At 35.0% G+C, this 21,702-nt stretch overlaps 1 protein-coding gene across 1 annotated transcript; it reads right to left on the bottom strand.

Annotated features, from left to right (window-relative positions):
* Window positions 1-267: 267 nt before the first annotated feature.
* On the bottom strand, window positions 268-21,266 carry LOC149769876 (protocadherin Fat 3-like). The gene is made up of 12 exons (XM_089949701.1): window positions 21,215-21,266; window positions 20,649-20,731; window positions 20,289-20,451; window positions 19,747-19,905; window positions 18,419-18,553; window positions 16,395-16,517; window positions 15,958-16,146; window positions 11,044-11,234; window positions 8,576-8,822; window positions 4,569-5,061; window positions 2,128-2,317; window positions 268-1,052 (listed from the first exon to the last, which is right to left on the bottom strand). Exons 1-12 carry the CDS (start codon window positions 21,264-21,266, stop codon window positions 1,017-1,019), a joined length of 2,061 nt encoding a protein of 686 aa, XP_089805827.1. The 3' UTR covers window positions 268-1,016.
* Between the last annotated feature and the right edge of the window lie 436 nt (window positions 21,267-21,702).

The following is a 21,702-nucleotide window of genomic DNA, read 5'->3' as shown; positions in this document are numbered from 1 at the left end:
TACTTAAATTATTGGTTTTACTTCTTTCTGTTATGCATTTTAAGACAAAGTCGTTTATAGATTATACATATATATATATATATATATATATATATATATATATATATATATATATATATATATATATATATATATATATATATATATACATACATACATACATACATATATACATACATAGATATATATAATAGATAGATAAATATATAGATAGATAGATATGTAGCTAGATAGATAGAAACGTGAACTTTTAGATTAAAAGAAATATAATAGGACGTAGAAATAGTTGGCTGCAGATACACTGAAGCATATATTGAAAGTTCATCATATAGACAGATAGTCTAATCGATGCATACACAGAAGAATGACATGGTAATTAAAAGCGAAATTTAAACATTTCTTTTATCGTCAGTAAATTGTATATGTTGTGACTTTTCATTGGTTTCCAAATACACAAGCAATAGTGCTAAACGAGTTTAAGGTGAAGTTTGGCATTTAATAAACAAGCTCAGTTTCAAAGAAATGCTGACACAGAAAAAGAGAAATTTAGAGAGAATTAGTAGGACAAGATATTAATTACTCATGTTGTTCAATATATTAATCCCTCATGCTGTTCAATCTATTAATCTCTCATCTTGTTATATATAGTAATCTCTCACGTTGTTCGATATATTAATCACTCATGTTGTTCGATATATTAATCCCTCATGCTGTTCAATGTATTAATCTCTCATGTTGTTCGATATATTAATCTCTCGTGCTATTCGATATATTAATCTCTCATAATGTTCAATATATTAATCTCTCAAGCTTTTCAAAAATGAAGCTTGTCGTCTTATAGATCCGAGGAATCATAGTGGTCAAAATGTAACAAAGATTTTTCTGAATTTTCTCCAGTTATATTTCAGAAAACTAAACTAAGCATAATGTTTGTCAGTGAACGAAAACGGTTCAGTTAGACCCAACAGATTTACATCCTCTTTCAGCTGAGTCGGACGAGTACGCTGCTTTCTTGCTTATTTCCAAAATTCAAACTGGGCTGGACTTACCGCCTGCAATAATAATAATAATAATAATGAATATTATAAAATAGCGATGAATGCGTTATTCAGCCAATCACTATCTATTTCTAAATGACATCTGAGCCCAGTTTAAAAAAACCAAAGTCATGGGTTATGTTGATTGGTCAATTTTAAGTAAGATTTAAATATCAGCGAATCAGATCGCTTGATTCTTAACTTGATTTGAAATCTTTTGTACGTTCTGTTGGTGAAACGTAAGACCGAACTCTCACTCCCTAGGTCCTGAAGTTCAAAGAAATATTGTTGAAGCATTAACCTGTTATTTGTTGTTGTTGTGGGGTTTAACGCCATTTTTCAGCACACGATAGGCTATACATGGCGGCCAGTATTATTGGTGGAGGAAGAACCCGGGAAGACCCGAAAAGAACCACCGACCCACGAGAAGCTACTCGCCAGCTTTCTCACATACCCACATTGGCTGAATCCGAGACTCGAACCGGCGCAGACACATTAACCTGTTAAGTCACTTGTATTGTGTATGTCCTGTGACTAAATGGAACCTGTAACAGTGTCATACGTACAAGGAGGAACTGTTACGAAATGTATCGGAACTTCATCATAACACTTTCAAAGTAACGAACTAAGTGATTTTGCTAACCAAAGTGACGACAAGTTCTTACAAACTAAACTTGACTTTGCAATAATGAATTTATTAAATGTACATAAAATGTATTCGAAATTTATGAAAAGTTTGAGAAGCATTCTATAAATGTATCTCTTTCTGGGTCCACAATTAGAGGTTATGATACAGATGACTCTTGCAAATGAGTAACATCAAAAGTCATCATTTTTTTAGAGAGCACGGTATCCATGCGGTTATGTGGTACGACATTATTTTAAAGTGGACAAAAGCAAAGTACCAAAGAAAGGTAATGGATATAAAACGTCAACAGAAAATATCTTGCAATGTCGTCATTAAAGATCAAATCACAATTCTATCCAGGCCAAAAATTCAGAAAGACCTTTCATGTGCTTCCTTGTGAACGATACATCATAATTTCAAATGAGCAATGCTATATCGAATTTAAATATATAGTGCAGATACCTTTGTGGCCCTGTTGTATAGACTACGCAAACTTTTTTCTCCTTGCGGCTTTTGTTGCATTTCAGTTTTCTGGATTTCAGGTTTCTTGATTTCAGTTTTCTGGATTTCAGTTTTTTGGATTTCAGTTTTCTGGATTTCAGATTTCTGCTTTTGTACTTTAGGAGATTTCCGTTTTCCATGACCTCTGAAACTACGAAAGAGAAACGCAATAACAAAACACTTATTGCCAGAGTGAAATGTTTAAGGGCCTGAAGAGCGCCATCATCCATCATCAACACGCAGACCCTTTCTTATAAGGGGTCAAAACTGCAATGTTACATGTAACTTAAAATGAGTAGCGTACTTGTGCTAAGCAATATATATATATATATATATATATATATATATATATATATATATATATATATATATATATATATATATATATATATATATATATATATATAGAGAGAGAGAGAGAGAGAGAGAGAGAGAGAGAATCTGTCTCTGTATAGCTGTATATTATTTTTGTAACTACCAATATTCATACAACCGCCAGACGTTAAACCATTCTGAGGGGTCAATGCTACTACTACTATTAATGATATTAATAAATACTGCAAATATAAGTACTATATTAGATAGGAAAAGTAATGATGAAATGCAGATAATATATGAAGCTGAGAATCAAAGGAGTTTGATTAGACAAAATGAACTATTATTAAGAGCAGGTGTACAAAACTGTGTGAGATGTGAGCTGGTAATATCTACCAGAAGTTGTCATAAAACGTTAGATTTTTAAAATGAATTTCAAGTGATGACTATACTGTATACATTTAATGTCCTTTAGTCTGAACTTAAATAGAAACCTTAAGACGTGTATGCCTGCCGCGGCCCAGCAAATCTTAAATCACAACACGCTCATACGTTATAAATCGATGATATATGGCGGAAATTATTGTTGGTTTGTTTACTTTTAACGGAACGTTCAGCACAATATTGCCAGAAAAGGGGGAGTTATGTGCCTTTCATAATGGCACACAGAGGTAGCATACCCAGATTGGTCTGGATGGGTATCCAATACGCGACACTTGCATCCTGAGTCTGACACTATGACACTCTACCAACTGAGCTAGCGCAATAGCAAACCGAAGATGAAACTAATTACCGCTGTGCTCTGTAGTCCTCTAGTCTGCCGCGTATGCAACGATTCCTGATGAATGTATCCCATGGTCCATTTCTGTGGTTATGAGGGGAGGCTAAATAAAAACCACAAACGTATAGCACCGATAAAAACACCCAAGATTAAGGAGTAACCTATATCCACCCCCACCCCCACCCGCGCCAAATTGAGCTTCCGAAAGAAGGTTTAAAAAACGGATGGATGACAAAATGGAAGACTTTTGAATAGCAAAAAGCAAATTTACATCATTAGTCATATAAATATTTTATACGAATTTAGTTTTTTTCAGGAGATGGAAGTGTGGAAAATGGATGATTGGATGGCTACACAAAAAGAACACCTTGAAAATAACAAAAATGAAAAATTGTGAACAGCAAAATGCAACTCTAGAACAATAGTCCAATACGCGTACCAAATTAAGGAGATATCAAACTATTACGGAATTAAAATCAAGAAACGAAAGTCTAAAAAGTGGATGGATTGACGAGCACACAAATGTAAATGTGCGTGCGTGCGCGCGCGTTTGTGTGTATGTGTCTGTATGTGAAGAGAGAGAGATTTGGATTTTTAACGTATCTCTAACAATTTTCCAGTCAGATCACTATGATGTCTGCAGTATGGCAGTTTAAAGTGATGTCTAGCACTGGGGCATCATGCCGCAGAAATGTAGTATCATGTCCCACACTATCACATTATCCTGACACCAGGACGACCCGTCCTAACAATAGCCTCTTAATGTTGAGCGCCTAGCGAGGAAACTGTTAGTACCATTTCTTATAAGTCTTTGGTATGACTCGGCCATGTTTCATACCCGCGACCTACCGCATCCATGGCGGACGCTCCAGCCACTTCGGCCACCAGAGCGGTCCGACTTACAAGTGAAATATGTGTATTAAGTTTCGTGGTGATAACTTTAACGATCTGAGATTTTGCTCTGAACACCAAAATGGTTTTTGGGCAGACACATACGGACGGGCGGATATAATTATATCCCTCACCCATCTCGCATTTTATACCGATCATAACAAATAGAATGGAAACCAGGCTAGATTTGTTCTTTCTTTTTCTTTACTTCTGTAAAGCAGCATCAAAGTTTTGTGTAATTTATTAGCAAGGATAACTTACTTATAGCTACATATGAATTAGTATCTGATCTGGATGGGCCATGCATACCCTTACGAATTTTTATAAACGTTGTCTTAATTTCTCTTGCTGTCTCTTCTACCAATCCATTGATATTCATCATATTAAATAGGAGACACGCTAAATCAGGACCTACCGTCTGCAGTTAAATTTTGGTGCTCCTTGACGGTTTATTTGACAGAGGATCCAGAAAAAGACGATAACGATGATTACACCAATAACACCACTCAATGAGATCCAGACCACATTTCTGCTGTCCTGTATGAAGGTTCGGTAGCCGGTGACAGGCAAGGTCGTGAGAACGGTGGTAGTCACTGAAATAGCTATGGTTACATTGGCGGTTGTTACTAGGCCTCCGCCATCTGTCGCCAAAATCTGGACTACACACGTAGTTCCAGCACCGATTGGACTGACAGACCTTTGTGTATAAATTTCTCCACTGGATGTGATGCCAAAATATTCCGACCCCAATGACGTCTGGTTGAGTGTTAGGGCTACAGTACCATACGTTCCAGAATCAGCGTCTGAGACGGTTACGATGCCGATAGTAGTTGCTGTGGCGGAGTAGTAACTGGCGAAGAAACTGTAGGTCGAGGGGATAAAAACTGGAAAATTGTCGTTCACATCGTCTGAAAGAGATACACAATCGTTATACTGTCTATTACAAAATTATTCCATGGACCTATTTACCAACATACTTCCATAAGGTACGGCACAACCGCCAGAACTCAAACTCGTTATCTGGATTCCTTAACTCCATAATACTATAACATTTTCACCTCTGTGTACCTACTGTTGTCCTGACTAGGCAAGAGAAATGCACTTGTCTTTTTATCTTCAACTTTGCTCTGTTGTATGGAGTTGTAAATAGGATATTTTCTTTTCTAAATGAATATAGGATATACTTCATCGTGTGGTACCAAAAAAACCCACTTAAATTGTAAGCGATGGCGAAGCGAGGATTCAAAAAATATATTTTGTTAATACGACAAGTTAAATACATTCGATATATATATATATATATATATATATATATATATATATATATATATATATATATATATATATATATATATATATAAGCGAACTTTAACCAGAATTGACGCTTTGAATATTAAACTCTCTTCAGCACACCACCTCCACTCCCTTTTCTTCCGCGAAACAGTCTTCTGTTATATATATATATATATATATATATATATATATATATATATATATATATAAGTATCTCTAGTCACACTTTTTCATCATACAGATATGTTCAGCCAAAATACAGCTATTGAAAGCATGTATATGTCATTATTGGATTATTACTACCACGGCTTATAGTAATCAATATTTGCGACAGTGTAAAATACTGTTAGCTTGAACTGGTGCGTGTCGTGTTGAGTCTGTAAGCTCTCACTGCTTTCTGGAATAAAATAAGATCTTTGTTTGATTGGTTGGATGTTGCAGACAAATCAGCTGTACGATTCCCCATACATATTTTAAATTACTCGTGTTATATTTCGTGAATCATATGACTAATATCTAGGATATAAATAAGTAAAATAAATAACACTGTGGTGCGAAAGGGATTAATCCATTCATGTTTAATAGAAATACTAGCAAGCCGTTTTATATAATATTATACATAATAAGGTACAAATAACCATATTTGTTTAGTATTACAATGAATATCTCAGCATTAATTAATATGTACAGCCCATTTACATGACATACCATTTCATTAATCAATATATGTTTCCAGCAAGATGCATTGCTGTATTAATCAACTTATATCTAGGTATTAAATAGTACAGACTTTCAGGTGATGCTGTACACAAGTTTCGTTCAGTCTCTTCTTTGTAGGTTTTGTTGGTGCTTTTTTAAGACAATCGAATGTTACAAATTAATCGCGCTGTATATAGTTATTATTATTATCATTGTACATTTTATTTTTGTTATCACTATGAAAAATATATGCATATAATTTTATTGCCAGCTAAAGTTCAGATAAAAATGTATGAGATTCAGTGCAAATATAAATGATTAATGGTGACGGTATTGTGGATAAAGAAAAGTGGAAAAAGATAAGAGTAGAAATGTGTTCTGTCAATAAGTTAGATATACATGACCAAATGGGATGAAGAGGTAATTGAATAACTATTTTAGTTACCATGGAAAGAGAATGAGTTAAATGCCAGTTCTGTAAATTTACTTAATCTAATCCGAATGTTAACATTTTTATATTTTAACAACTAAATTTGTATGCATTAAGATTTTTGAAATATTTTTTACTCATGTCATGTGTTGTGTTCTTATTTCTACAAAATATTGGCGTTGAAAACGATCGTGAAATTCATCACCTATATTTTGTGAGACACGTAATTCATTTCCTTCAGATACATACAATTTAGGCGTATTTTAGTTTCATTGGGAATCCTATGTCTAGTGGGTACGGAACTTTGTTAATATTATTATGTACTGTTTAGGTATACAAATCAAAAAGGTTCAAAACTTAAATATGTTTTCAAAAGATCGGACAAATACTACTTTTAGACGAACCATACACATTAGAATGTCAAATCTGAATATATCACGAAGAAGGTCTGTTTACTCAAATGCATTATGAAATTCGAATCACCACTAGAACAGATAATTACAAATTAACGCTTCAACAGTCAGTAATGAAATTATGAACAAACACATCTATCGAAATTACGAATCATCGCTATAATTTGTCCAGCTATATAATATTATTTTATTGAAAATACCATGGTCTACATTTTGAACAGACTTTCCTCCCCGTGTATTCCTGATGTATACTGTTTGTATTCATCCCTTGACAACTGAGGCTTTTGTCATTTTTTGCATTAAAATATACATTATTGTCGGGCACCATTTAAATAGGTCACATTCCGTCATAATGCACAAAGAGAGCCTGAGATAAAGTCTTTTTAAATACAATAGAAGGGAGGACAATACTCGCGTGGTGGGCGGGTGGTTAGTTTCAAACGAACATTCTTTATTTGTTTTTTTTTCACTGAGTAAACGCCGTTAGAAATTTTGATGGTGAACTGACATTTCTTTTCAATAGCGTCTGCATCGTGTAGGTCCGTTTTGTGGCTACAAAATGTTCCAATCGATGCAAGACATGATTGTTCCACTAGAACTGTATATGTCCGCCTGATTATAACTGACAAACCTAAGTTTGCCCGTGCCGGCCTGCGCTGTAATTATGACACTGTGTCCCTTTTGAAACATCGAATCCGGGTTTCCTTAACAATCGAAAGGCCGTGTAATTTATTTTAAATTTTGACAAACCAAATCTTTGCGGACTTATTCGTCTTGATTGCAATAGGAAATAAGAATAAAACAGCAATGTCTGTATCGTTTTGGACGTATCAGAACAGTTATTTATCCTTAAAACGGAGCCACGCGATACAGCCGCCGCTGAATCAGTGCGCCATGAAATATTTTGATGGCAATTAATCTATAACACACTGAAAACTGGATGATAGAACTAACCATCCATCAATAATAAGAATGTTGTCCTCCTGCATGTATTTGTATATGTGCTGACTATACAAAGATATAAACCACAAGCCCCTGTATATTTTACACTGCTGTAAACGCATACGAAAGATCACACCAGACATCGTTTACTGACCACGTTCTCCGGATCACACCGTACATCGTTTACTGACCAAGTTCTTCAGATTACAGCAGACTTCATTTACTGACCACGTTCTCCATGTCTAAATATCAAACATTTGGTGGGATTGGAACGTTTTGACACGAACGGCCTTTAAGGAGCACGCACCCAAACATTCCCACTCCCCCCTCCACTACGGTCATGTGTTAAATCCTACTATCTCGTCAAAACAGTCCATAAAATAAAAACTATAGAATGAAATCGATGCAACTTTCAGCGGGATCCTGGACACATTGCAATAATGATTTATTTCCCCCAAAGTCTGACACAGAATGAACATATTTTGGAAGGTTACAGAGCATTTAGATTCGTTCCTGTAATTACCAGTTGTGTGTCACCGTGGTTAGCTACATGTCTCTGTACGTAAAGAACTTCTATTATGAACGAAACTTTTGCCGAACCATAATATAATGATATATAAACGAGATCACTAATAAATTACATACTTATCGTTATAAGCAATGACGTTGTTCCAGTAAGTCCCCCTGCATCTGTGACAGTCACATTACACAATACGGATGAAGGCATTAATCCGTGGTCAACGTCATAGTCCGTTGAGAAGTTTAGACGGCCTGTTGACGTTGACATCGTAAAATATCCTGTTACATTACCACAGTTTTGGCTGTATGTGCGTGTATCTCCGGCATCCGGATCGGATATCATGAAACCTGGATCCGACAAAAGAGTTCCTCTCTAAATAAATACAAAAATAAATAACAGTATTTTAGTATTAAACAGCCATGCCCGTGCATTTCAATTGTTTCCGGACACATCTATAATGCTTTCAGCTTCAGAGTTTCAGTGAATTTAGGTTTGTACCAGAACGACCAGCTGAGATGCGCAAAACATAACCGTGTATAGGTTGCTTGTTGTCACCAGATATTTCCACATGATGAAACTAGGTGTCGCGTTTATGGGTCCCCAAAACTATTCTTTTTAGACATATTCGTTATGAATAAAATATCAAACCGACAAGTATACCTTTTGTTTTGTCATCCTGTTCCGTTTCTGAGAAATTAGTCACAAATACAGCTTCAGCGACCCGTTCCTTTCGAGGCGGACAGGGGCATGATTGGCAAGAAAACCAATATAGCGGAATATTGCAAACTTTGTCCTTCGTATATCTATCACTGTACCTTTTAAAGGGACTGGTTTAGCGCAACTGACATATTACATTTAAGCAGTTCGCATTTAACAGTTCAAATATACAACGCATACCGTTCAACCAGTTCGTTTGAACTAACCTCTTACATTTTAAAACATGTTGTACAGGATGCAAGGGTTTAAAACTGGGTCTTCCCACTTCCTCGCTGTCCCTTGCGGTAGAAAATGCCTGCTTGCATCTTACACAATAGTATTCATGTACCTACTCCATCGGCAGGATGGAATCGAACATTTAAATAGCACGTGATATAACTTTGACCAATGACAACAATACAAATTCATCAGTATTAATTATAATAGCTCAAAATATTACTTTTTCAACTGTTACGTATATTTTATTTAATTTATATTTGAATTAATTTGTGTTTGATTTGATTTGATTGTTTGTGGGTTTTGGAATCAATTTATTTTCTTTACATGTCAGTGTATTGTAATTTTATTTACTAGGAATTGATGTTTTCCAGAAAATCCAGTTTGACCTGAATCTTTCCATAAATACCTAATAATGGAAACACTTTCTATTTTTGACTTAGTTCCTGGCCATGATTGAGGGTCAAGTAAACAACTTTTATTCTCGGAGGAAAATGATCGGTTCTTAACAAGGACACACAGGGGCTACGTGATTTTTATATGTAAACATGATCACGTGATCCTCTATTTCGCAATTAGGCATTTCCAAAATTGCGCATTACTTAGTATTAATAATGATGTTTAGAGATAGATCTGGGAGTCTAAGCTTAGAAACGCTTGATGTCAAGTCGTTTCCTTCTGTTGTAAAAAGTTTTTGAGTTTTTGAGTTTTATTTTAATTTTTCAGATTCTAAAAGATTAATTCGTTTCTCTGGAAATAGCTTTGTGTTCATACAGAATTCTTGAACAAAGACATTTATTAAAATAATTTTTTGGATTTTCAAAACCGGAGGATTATTTATTTTGTTTCTACAATGAACAGTATACAACATTGAACAGGACACATCATATGCCATCGCCTTCCATCTTGGATTCTTCTTGGAACTCGAACTTGAAATCGTTAGAACATTTTATTATTAGGACTTCAAAACAATTTATTTGTGGATTATTCTTGGATTGATTCTTGAAACCGTAGGTTCTTATTTTCTGTTTCATCTTTGCAGTATTTTCCAGGGAAACAAATAAATTATTTGTTATATTGTTCAAAACTTGTTGTTTTCACTCTTTCTGGTGTTGCTGTTTATTCGAGTCTAAACACGTAAGATAAGACCAGTATAAAATTTCTTCCTGGTGTCGTTTAAGATAAGTGGCAGTTTTTCAAAAGTAATGACTGCTAACGTGTTCTCAAACAAGTTAGTACAACAAATATAGAACAATGACATGACACTATCTAGCTAAAAGTGCTGTTTATATTTTGTACTTTGATTTTAATAGATTGATCTGTTTAAAGTTAAACCTTTGCAAAATTAACCAATCATTTATCATGCTCCCCAAGCCTCATATTCCTATCAGATCATGTAAATGCCCGGACAAATATTTGAAACATCGATCCATTTAATCGTTAGCCCATTTTGGTCGCGGCTAAATTGAAAATCAGAATCTTGGATTTAGGATTTAATTTGAAGACTTGACTCGTGTTAGGTTGATGAGATCCGTTTAACTACAGGTTAAGCGCTAATTTATCGCAACGGAGAGAGAGAGAGAGAGAGAGAGAGAGAGAGAGAGAGAGAGAGAGAGAGAGAGAGAGAGAATGCAGTCAGATAAAGTGTCGAAATTCTCACCGTAGCCTCATATGTACTGATGCTGTACAAAGACTGAGGAAATGAGGGAGCTTCGTTTACGTTGACAATATTAATGGCTAGTGTCTTTGCAGTCTGGTCCGTACCGTCGCTGACAGTGATGAGTAAGCTATAAGATCTCGCTGGTATGCTCTCATAATCTATGATGTTTGAAGTGGTGGATACCACACCAGCTGTGTAAAATAGAAGGATATACTCAATGTCATCACATACAAGACTTGTGTTCTTAGCAATAACAAGCATTACCATAGTTTCCGCTGACATTTCTCACAGTTATGCTGTGTCCGTTTAACAGTCATTAGCGATTCTGTTTTGTACTCGACCTGTTTCAATTTAAAGTTATAATATTTATCTTGTTCGAACCAAAGGTTAGAATACAATTTGCAACAACAGTAAATCAATATATGATCAGATTATATAGCACTGACTAGATGGCTTGTTTCACTGCAACCCTTTTCTTAGTCATTGTCAAATCTCTCGGCATATTTATTAGATCACAATCAAATTATTATAGGCTGGTTTGTAAAACGTGTTAGCGTCATGTAAGCAAGCAATGTATAAAAATCACACGTTACTTTTGTACGAGTTTAAGGGTTCTCCCCATCCCTGTCGTCATTTATTGCAATCTGCTCCGTACGCAAAATTAGTAGTGAAATATCGAATTTTTTTTTTCTCTGGTTTTCACATTCTGGTTCAGGGGTCCCGAGTGGCCGAGTGGTCTAAAGCGCTCACCGTTCCGGATCACTGCCATCTCACCTCTGTCTGCGTGGGTTCGAGTCCAAGGCTCGGCTACCGTGGGTACGTGGGAAAGTCTGCCAGTAGCTTCTCGTGGGTGGGTGGTTCTTCCCTGAGTTTTCCAGGGTTCTTCCTCCACCAGTTATACTGGCCGCCATGTATAGCCTATCTTGTGCTGAAAAATGGCGTTAAACCCTTGAACAAACATTCTATTTCAAGTGTAGTTTATCTACGGCAGGGGTGTCAAACTCAATCGCTCAGCGGGCCAAAACTCAAATCACACGTAAGGTTGCTGGCCGAACAGGATAAACATTCAATAAGCGGAAAATTAAACCTTTTTTTAAACATTAATATAAATTAAAACAGAAAAAAGTTTTAATAATAAAAAATCATTGGCATACCCATTTTCGCTCTTATACCAATTTGTCAGAGCTGGATGTTTTGCAAGGCTGCTAATTAGGGAATTTGATTTGCACTTTATATCGCAGGGCCATTAAAAATATTTTTGCCTAAAATTCTCTCTCGGGCCGGACATAAATGTACGCCGGGCCTGATGTGGCCCGCGGGCCTTGAGTTTGACACATGTGATCTACGGTAATGCTGCTGTGATCACGTGACTAAACTGGCGTAAGCAGGGCAAGTCTCAAGTAGTTGCCATCTGCACTCATTGATCAAGCTGGCATGGTCGGCTGGTTTCAGAAGTTGAAGTTTGTATGAGTGGATTATGCTGTATGTGAACAGAAGTAATTCGGAAAGCATTAAAGACGTTAATTGATTACGGTTAGGTTACATAAGACTCCAACCGGCACAAAACAATAAAATTACTCGGAATCTCTCCACAAGGTTTGATCCGCTTGAGTGTCAAAATTGATAAGAGTCTAAACTATGTAAGATCAAAAGTAATTTGGACAGGATTAAAGATGCTAATTGAGTATGGTTCGGGTGTTAAGAAACTGGGTAGGTTTGACTTTGATGTTTAAATTTGTCAAGATGTATAAGTGTGCCAATGTCCTAGCAACTGGAATATCACAAATTCCAGTGATGGTTTGGAACAGGAATTGCAATGGTTACAGTCACGTTCACATCAATATGCATTTTGCTCTTCATGTAAAGCTAATAGTATAGTCTGTTGCGTTGGCGAGAATGATATCACGCGCCATCCAGAATCCCGGTCTCATAAAAATATATTAACCGCGACAACGAATAATTGAAATCCATGTTCGAGGAATTTACATGAAATGTGGATAGAGTTGGACATGGCAAGACATTTTTGCTAAATTTAGATTCGAACATTATCTATCGTGAGTACCCATCTACATAACGCGCCTAGCGATCACGATTTTTAAACAAAATATGCGTTTGTCATTTTAACGAACGACCGAGTCGCAAAAGCTGATATAAACACCACTGACTTTGATATAATCCTCTGAAAGCAAGAATGTAAACCGGACTACACTACATGTCACTAACTGCCATTGTAATCCTTAACGCCTTGGATGAATGTGTCTTTGTCTCATTGTATAATCCCAATAAAAAATAATCGTTGTCAGGATTTCATGGCCATTTTTAAACATTCGTGATCGTAATGATAACAATAACAATAAATAAGCGTTCAAATTAGGCTTAACGTCACAATGGGTGTTATGGTATAATGTATGTGTTTGTGCTTCATGTGACGAATCCCACTGATATTAAAACAATATTGGAATCAGACCCAGACAATATCAATCGTATGCAGTGTTGGCAGTCATTCAGTAATCTAAATCAAAACACGGGATGGAAAAGATTTAAACTTTTTGGTGGTATCGGCAGGGTTATACCGACATCGTCACATTCGAATGGAGACGGATAAAAGAACATTTTCCATTATGAGGAAAATTCAGGGTGACTCGAGGAAACCTGAATCCAATTACAGTGCTTCATCTCTTCATTTTTAAGATAAACAATAATGAGGACTGTCACCTATATAACCCAGCAATGATATAAGAAAACTTAAAGTTATTGTGGTATATAAAAGAGTAATAAGAATTATTGTAAAGGGACTGACATCAAGCCCGGCCCTAGGATGTGCGGGGCCCAAGGCAGCAAGCGATAAACGCGGGGCCCCAAACAAAAAAATTGATTGCGAGTTAGTGCGGTACCCAAAGCGGTTGCTTCGTTCGCTTTGCCATAGGGCCGGGCCTGACTGACCTGATGAGATGAAGTACATATTTTAATATTAAAAGTCTAAATTTGTTCAATAGTTGTAACTTTTGTCCATTTGCATACTAAAATTGGGACGATCAAAACCTTCCCTCTTTTGAGGTCAAAACTCGTGATACAATTTTAGACATTTCCTAATCTGTCTTGGTCTGACTCCTCCATTCTATCACATGTACGAAAAAAAAAATGGAAATTTGAAAGTTGGCCGTGTGACTCGACTTGAATAATTCTGGATTTTGTCGACGGAAAATTTCTAAGGAGAGAACTTACATCTAATTGGTTGCTTATCTGATGAAACAGCAGTATCTAGCCATGAAATTAAGAATCACAGGTGTTCGAGTTGTATTATTTTATGTGGAGTAAGAAGCTGTCAAACGTAGGATTTGATCATGAAATATTATGTACGTATCGCCAAAAGGACTCTTCAGGTGACCAAACTCAAGATTCGTGAGAAATACAGATGAATTTCTAAACTTTACATCAATGTGTTACGGGCAGATTTAATAAATAGGAGAAATCACCCCCCTAAAAAAATCAATCGGTATCAGTACGTGTTTGGGGGCTGATTTGTCAGACTAGGTCAATGTGTTATGCATATTTTATTTAATTTATATTTGATTTAATTTAATTGTTTGTAAGTTTTTTTAATTGCATTATATGTCAAAATAATGTAGCTTTGTTTACTAGGAACTGGACGTTTTTTTCTTCTTCAGAAAATAGTTTGACATTGACTCTTCAGTTGTAAACACCTAAAGCTGACCTCGTTCCCGACCTTAATTCATAAATCACTGAGACAAGGAAACAACTTTTTATTTTTATCTTATTCCTAGAGTAGAATGATTGGTTTTTGTTAAGCTCATACTGGGGCTACGTGCTTTTAGATGTAACAACTTCTCGAAGATTCTGGAAAGTTGACCCTCACCCGGAAATCTGTTTTGAGTTTCTAGTTAGTATATAATCTTTGTTTATAGAGATATTTCTCAGTCGGGGCTTCTACTTTACACTGGAAAGTGTCTGTTGTGTCAGGTGGAGTTATAATTTATTTTTTATTCAAATTATTTGGATTCTAAAGGATAATTCTTTTTCTTGGAAACATATGAGCGCTCATACAGAATTCTTGGATAAAGACCTTTCATTAATTAAAACACCGGATTATTGTTTGTGAATAACACAGAACTGTAGACCTTACAACATCACAAAGGATACGTCATCGCTTCCCATATTGGATTTTTCTTCGGGAATCGAACTTGAATTCATTAGAACATTTCATTATTAGGACTTTTAAAATTTGATTTTTGGATTATTCTTGGATTATTTTTGGATTTGATTCTTAAAACCATAAGTCCTTATTTTTCCTTTTTACAGAGTTGTTCCTGGGAAATAAATTATCTGTTAAATTGTTTCAAAGCTTGTTGTTTTCACTCTTTCTTTTGTTACTGTTTTTTTGAGCCTAAACAAGTAACATAAGAAATGGAAACTCTGACCATATCAATGCTGCTGAAGATGAAGAACATATATGTCATGCGTGGAAAAAGAAACAAAAACAAAGAAAAGAAAAGTTATCTGTAAAACTGACGTCACATGTAAAGAGGAAATCCTGTTTAAAATACTGTTAAATATATGATATTGCCCATAGTCGTGTTTAAAATCCTGTTTGAAATATGTAATTGTTATTAGTCATGTTTTAATATCCTGTTCAAAATATGTAATTGCCCTTAAGCATAATTATTATCTCGTGCGGAATATACAATTGCCCTTAGTCATGTTTAATATCCTGTTTGAAATATGTAAATGCCCTTAGTCACGTTTAAATATCCTATGGGAAATATGTAAATGCACTTAGTGACGTTTTAATATCCTATTGGAAATATGTAAATGCGTTTAGTCACGTTTAATTATCCTATTGGAAATATGTATATGCACTTAATCAAGTTTTAATATCCTATTCGAAATACATACTGCTAGAGCTGATTGAGAAATAATTCATTCCTGAGCCTGGCGTCGACGTCATAGTGAAGGTGTGGTTATCTCCGATGTTCAGGTCACTAACGCTGACTGTGAACACTGGTGTCCCTAATAATGTGCCTTCTTGGACAGAAAGGTTGGATGCCAGAGGAAGGTTGGTGATAGCTGGTGCAGAATTGATTCCTGTAAAAGAAAAGAACTTCTTAAAAACCACTTAAGTGTTGACCTTCACTCCATAAATGTAACTTATCAATATGAAACATAAGATTTTGACAAAGAAGTACAATTAAAATAGTAAACCTAAAATGGTGGCAAAATTTACTAATGCGTGTTTATCATTTACTCAAGCTCCTATTTCTCTTGGGTTAAGGTATATTTGGATACATCCCACATCCCAACGCACCAAAGGTTACTGCTCCTGTTTGTCGTACCTGTAATTATCACAGTCAGAACTTTCGGGCCTACCAGGGTAGTTCCATCATACACGCGTATACTGAGATCATAGCCCGTTGCAGTGGTGTTCTTTAAGTCTGTTGTCAGTTGAACTACTCCTGCTGTGAAATGAAGAACCAAAACACACAATTATCAACAATACGTTTCAACAGATTTGTTGACAATCAGTTCTTAAACTGTAAGCAGAAAGATATATGGGTTGAAATAGAATGACTTCAAGGTAAGTAACGGGCGGCATATATTAATTTCAGATCAATTCATACGGTCCTAAAAATAAGCACAGCTGAAGGATTCTTTTTGCATAATCTCTGACCAAATGTATGCAATACTTGCTTTTAATAGGTAACATGTTCTCTCTCTCTCTCTCTCTCTCTCTCTCTCTCTCTCTCTCTCTCTCTCTATATATATATATATATATATAAAAACTTAAAGACCTAATAATGTTTCCTACCTTAAATATTCTCAGCCTGTTTTTTTATTTTTTAATGTTTTTCTATTTTCATGGTGCTTGTTTTTGTAATAATATTATTATGTTTTTTTATCTTATAAGTGTTGTCTAATGTAAAGCGCTTAGAGCTTCCAATGATTGGGCACTATACAAAGTCCTCATTATTATTATTATTATTATTATTATAAAAGAGTCAAAGTCCCACAATCGCTGTTCACCTGCACATACTAATACAAATTTATATTGTGTCTTTGAACAAAGATGAGTGACTTCACATCGGCCAGGACGCACATTAAACTTCCGTATGTACATACCTGTAATTATATCTTCGATGTTCAGATCACAAAAGCTGACTTTAAACACTAGCGTCTGCTAGACCTTTGCACGCATGAACGCAAAGTAAGGGCTATTTGTTTTAGTCCACGACATAGGGGTTATTTCACAATACATAAAAATGGGTTAGTCTGATGTCATTTTGCAGTTCAAGTTTAAAACTCTTACATAAATAATATTTTTAATTCACGCTCCTAATTTTTGCAACTAATCATCAAAGGCCGTTATCCTTGGGTTAGTGTCAACAACAGACACATCAATGAAGAATTGACTTTATATTTCAATATTGACTGTACGATGTCAATGTTTCCAACATACTACGATATAATTTTTTCTAATGAATAAAGTGCTGAAATAAACAAGAAAACGTAATATGTGTGTACCCTAAAATGTATTTGTTTGGTTAATAATAGACGAAAGTATCTGGGTACAAACCCCTTTCCCCCACCCACCCCGAAAACAACAACAAGAAAAAACATATTGATAAATAAAATATAATAAAATCGACTTTATGGTGCATTGTAAATAAACGCATAACGTCAAAAGTTTACTAAATCAAATCATTACGGTTTGATAAATAATATCTTACATTTGCATTCATTTCCAGAGAAAAAGTGTTCAAGTTCGATACATAATTTGAAAATATTGGTGTCAAGGCTCATATAAGAAAATATCGAGCGCTTTTTATAAATTTAATTTGAAGTAGCATTTTTACAGACACCTTATTTTTAAATAAAAATTGTGTGTTTTCAATTTGTTTTTTCATATCAGCCGTAACTGCTTTTAGTTCCAATTTCCATCATGTTAGCATTGTTTAGTCTGGTTTGAATCGCCTGAGGTAGACAATGACAGATCTATACCAAGAATGACAGATTCAATAAGTACAACTGGTCCAACGAAAAAAACTTACTTGATAAATTGTATACCGCACTAGTATAAATTTAAACATACAGCATACATATTTAATGTAAGTATTAAACTCAAGTATATTATGAGATATTTCATATACTGAAAATTTGCCGCATCAGGCTCTATGCAAGGCTTTATACCCCCCACCCCCGTTGGAAGAACATCTAATCTTATTTACCTTTTCCCTATCAAGCGAAAAATGGGTATCCTTAACGAGGACAGACAAAATCATAATTTTAAAGTTCACTGACATTTTAAGCTTTAGACATTTCTTAATAATGCGCATTCAAATATAACAGAAAATATACTCACAATCCAATATGTGGAACGGACACACTGATGGGTTACACGTCATATTGTAGTATAGCTGATCACCTTCAGGATCTGATGAGGTCACTGTGTATACGATATAACCAGCTGTTTCCTTTGATGCCACTGAAACCGAACCTGAGACACCCAAGAGCAAAATTTAAACAAAAATAGACAATTATGAGTGCAATTATGCTACTATGCTACTTTACAATCTGATTAAAATCGGATCTTCACTGTCCCGCGTGAAGATCTGACAGCGACCGCTCAAGGGTTATATTCTGGTAACCTTTGAAAGGAAATGAATCTTTCAGAAATTTGAAAGTGAATAAAATCCTTAGGCACACATTGATTTTCTTCAGCCATACTGATCAGTCCCCAAACGCGAAAATATAAGAATACAATCTGATTGGCTGATAAAAGTAGCAATTATGGTAATCACAAAGGTCACAAGAACATGACCCCTAAGCTTTCGGAGTGCGATCTTCACGTAGGACTGTGGATTTTATTTGGTCAGATTGGCTACTTTAAAAAAAGAAGAAAAAAAGAAAGCCCTAATTTAATCCGCCGTTATGTGGTTATACGCCAAGAAAAGTTATCTCCTCATGTCTGATTACTGAATGATACACGTGGAAATTAGTGTAGCTGGTAATTGTTTATACCGATAAGTGGCAGTGCTACTGACACTGCTGTCAATCATGACTTTCATTCACAAAAACGTTTCAATCTGGATAAAAAGTATGTGCAGCAAATTTATTAAGTTCAACCTCAATGTGCAATTAATATTAGTTACAAATGGAAACTAACTTTTTGGATGATAAGTTAATTATATGTATGGTCTGAAAAAATGAAGTCTTCGTTTCAAAATACGGTCCATAAAATATATATATATATATATATATATATATATATATATATATATATATATATATATATATATATATATATATATATATATATATATATATATATATATATAATGGACCTAATGTAATATTAATTACTTTTGACATCCCTTGCATAACCGGAGCAGATGAAAATATGTTTCCCAGATCGCGTAGTAGCTTTTGCGGAATGGCGTGTTAGATAAAGCATTATGATCTTGAAAAAAATGAAACAGGCAAATGTCAACAGTTTAAATACTTCAACGCCATGCAAAAGAAATTCTAAAACATTCTGTAAATGAAAACAAATGTAAAAAGAAGAAGAAAACAACAATAACAACAACAACAACAAAAACAAAATAAGCACAAAGGCAAAACACAAGCATACAAATTAACAAAAACTGACTAACTTTAGATGACTATAAAAGGAGCAGTTTCTTTACTTACTTGCCAGGTTTGTTATTACAGGGGGCTGGTTTCTCAGAAGGGATACTGTAAATGTGCTATTCGCCGTATCTGTGCCATCACTACATGAAATAGACAGCGCGTATGTATTGCGAATGTCGTAGCTGAAATTTGGACTACTTTTCACATAGATACCAAAATCTGAAAAAGAGTCCAAAAGAACATTATTATACATGTCACTATATAAATAATACAATTATTTTTATTGATAACGAATATGTTCACACTTTTTTCCGTCTTTAGGATTGATAACAGTAATCTGAGATATCATTATTTTACTCCTTTTCTTACAAAAATGTTCTCTTTGTGTGGAATGATTTCAATGCTTTTCGTGCGGCATTGATCGAATCGTCTTAAGGATTTATGTTTACAAATTACCTATTAAATTCTCTTGAGTTCTCTTTTAGGTTTGTATAAAACACGATCAGTGCGGGACGTAAAACGACTGTCCAAATACTGCCCACAACTATTAAATGTTTGCTCCCCCAAACCTGTAAAGAGACATGATCATTGACCTGATGTACCGGCCTTCTGCCGCACCAGGAAAGGAACACCGGAAGTTGTGAGTGAGCATGTCACAGTATCAGTGGGATTGGCGTCTGTGACATTAATGGAGAAGATTAGCATTTCTGTAGTAGTGTCCTCCGACAACTCGGTTGAGGAGGGTAGGTTGTGTATCACTGGTGGCTGTAATTAGAAAAAAATGTGTCTTTTAATCTCAAACGAAATGTAGCAAACGCAAGCAAACAACACACATACACACATGGCCTTAGAGAGCGATCACGGGCTCTGGGTTAAGAAATACCCGGGCCTCACTTCTTGTTCAGGCAAATTTTTTCTTTTTTTCAAATTAACAAGTGTTGTTCGGCCTGGGCCCCCCTTACAGGCCCGGACGGGATATCTGCCCAGTTGCCCCCTCCTCTTGTTGGCCCAGTATATACAAGACCACGGTTGTTATCCTCAAACTCTGATATAGAAGAATGGCTAAAGTTTCACTACATGTTTCAATCCAGAAGTACAACAAAGCACACGATCACAAATACAGGAAACTGCTTCTTGTTTTTTAAAAAAATATATGTTTCCGTTTTAGCATATTATATCTAATCGGCTAAGCGTACATGCATTACTTGAAGATAAGAAAACACCACAAAATAGCAAGCGAAAATAATGATGGTACGTGTAAATATCTGAATAGATAGATAGAAACCTTCACGCTTAAAAAATACGTTAAAACGGTTTTATTGTCTGTTTAGAATAAATACTTGATGTATTTTACATTGCTCACTCCGCAGTGCTGGTATTCAAGAAAAGTCTTACCATTCCCATCCCCCAGAAAAAAACAAGAGAAAGATGTAAAACACATAAAAAGCTCTCGAGTAGCTATTTTTGCAAGTTAATGTAGATAAAGCGTAGATTTTGTTGTTGTTTTTTTCCTCAGAGGAAAAAGTACCCAACTCTGAGATTTCAATAAGTAGATCTGAGAGGCGCCAATTTGAGGTCATGTTATGTTGACCTTTTCATTAACTAATTAAATTGTAGCTTTCGTACTGTCGAAAGTGGAACAAGGTCATTCCGAATATATAAATATAGTACCCAGTAACACAGAATATAAACATATATTTGAATGGCTACTTAATATACGTTAACAGGGAATTCCAAATGTCACCAGAACATTAATTTTTAGTTATTTTTGTCAGATCTTTGTATAAATAAGTTGTTCTTGATTTTAGTGTGATTGAAATGTGCCTATAATAATTTTTCTACAAGAAGAATGCACAAAAAAACAACAAACAAAATAATAATAATAATAATAATAATAATAATAATAATAATAATAATAATAATTATTATTATTATTATTATTATTATTGTCCAGAGGAACATATTGGACTTGAATCTTTCCCGAAGGTAAAAATAATCAGGTCTAATATGTATATG

This window comes from Sinohyriopsis cumingii, unplaced genomic scaffold (assembly GCF_028554795.1).
Source record: "Sinohyriopsis cumingii isolate HCF-2022 unplaced genomic scaffold, ASM2855479v2 utg003096l, whole genome shotgun sequence".
Lineage (NCBI taxonomy): Eukaryota > Metazoa > Mollusca > Bivalvia > Unionida > Unionidae > Sinohyriopsis > Sinohyriopsis cumingii.
Note: the sequence above shows the minus strand (reverse complement) of the source record. Positions and strands in the feature narration are given on the sequence as shown.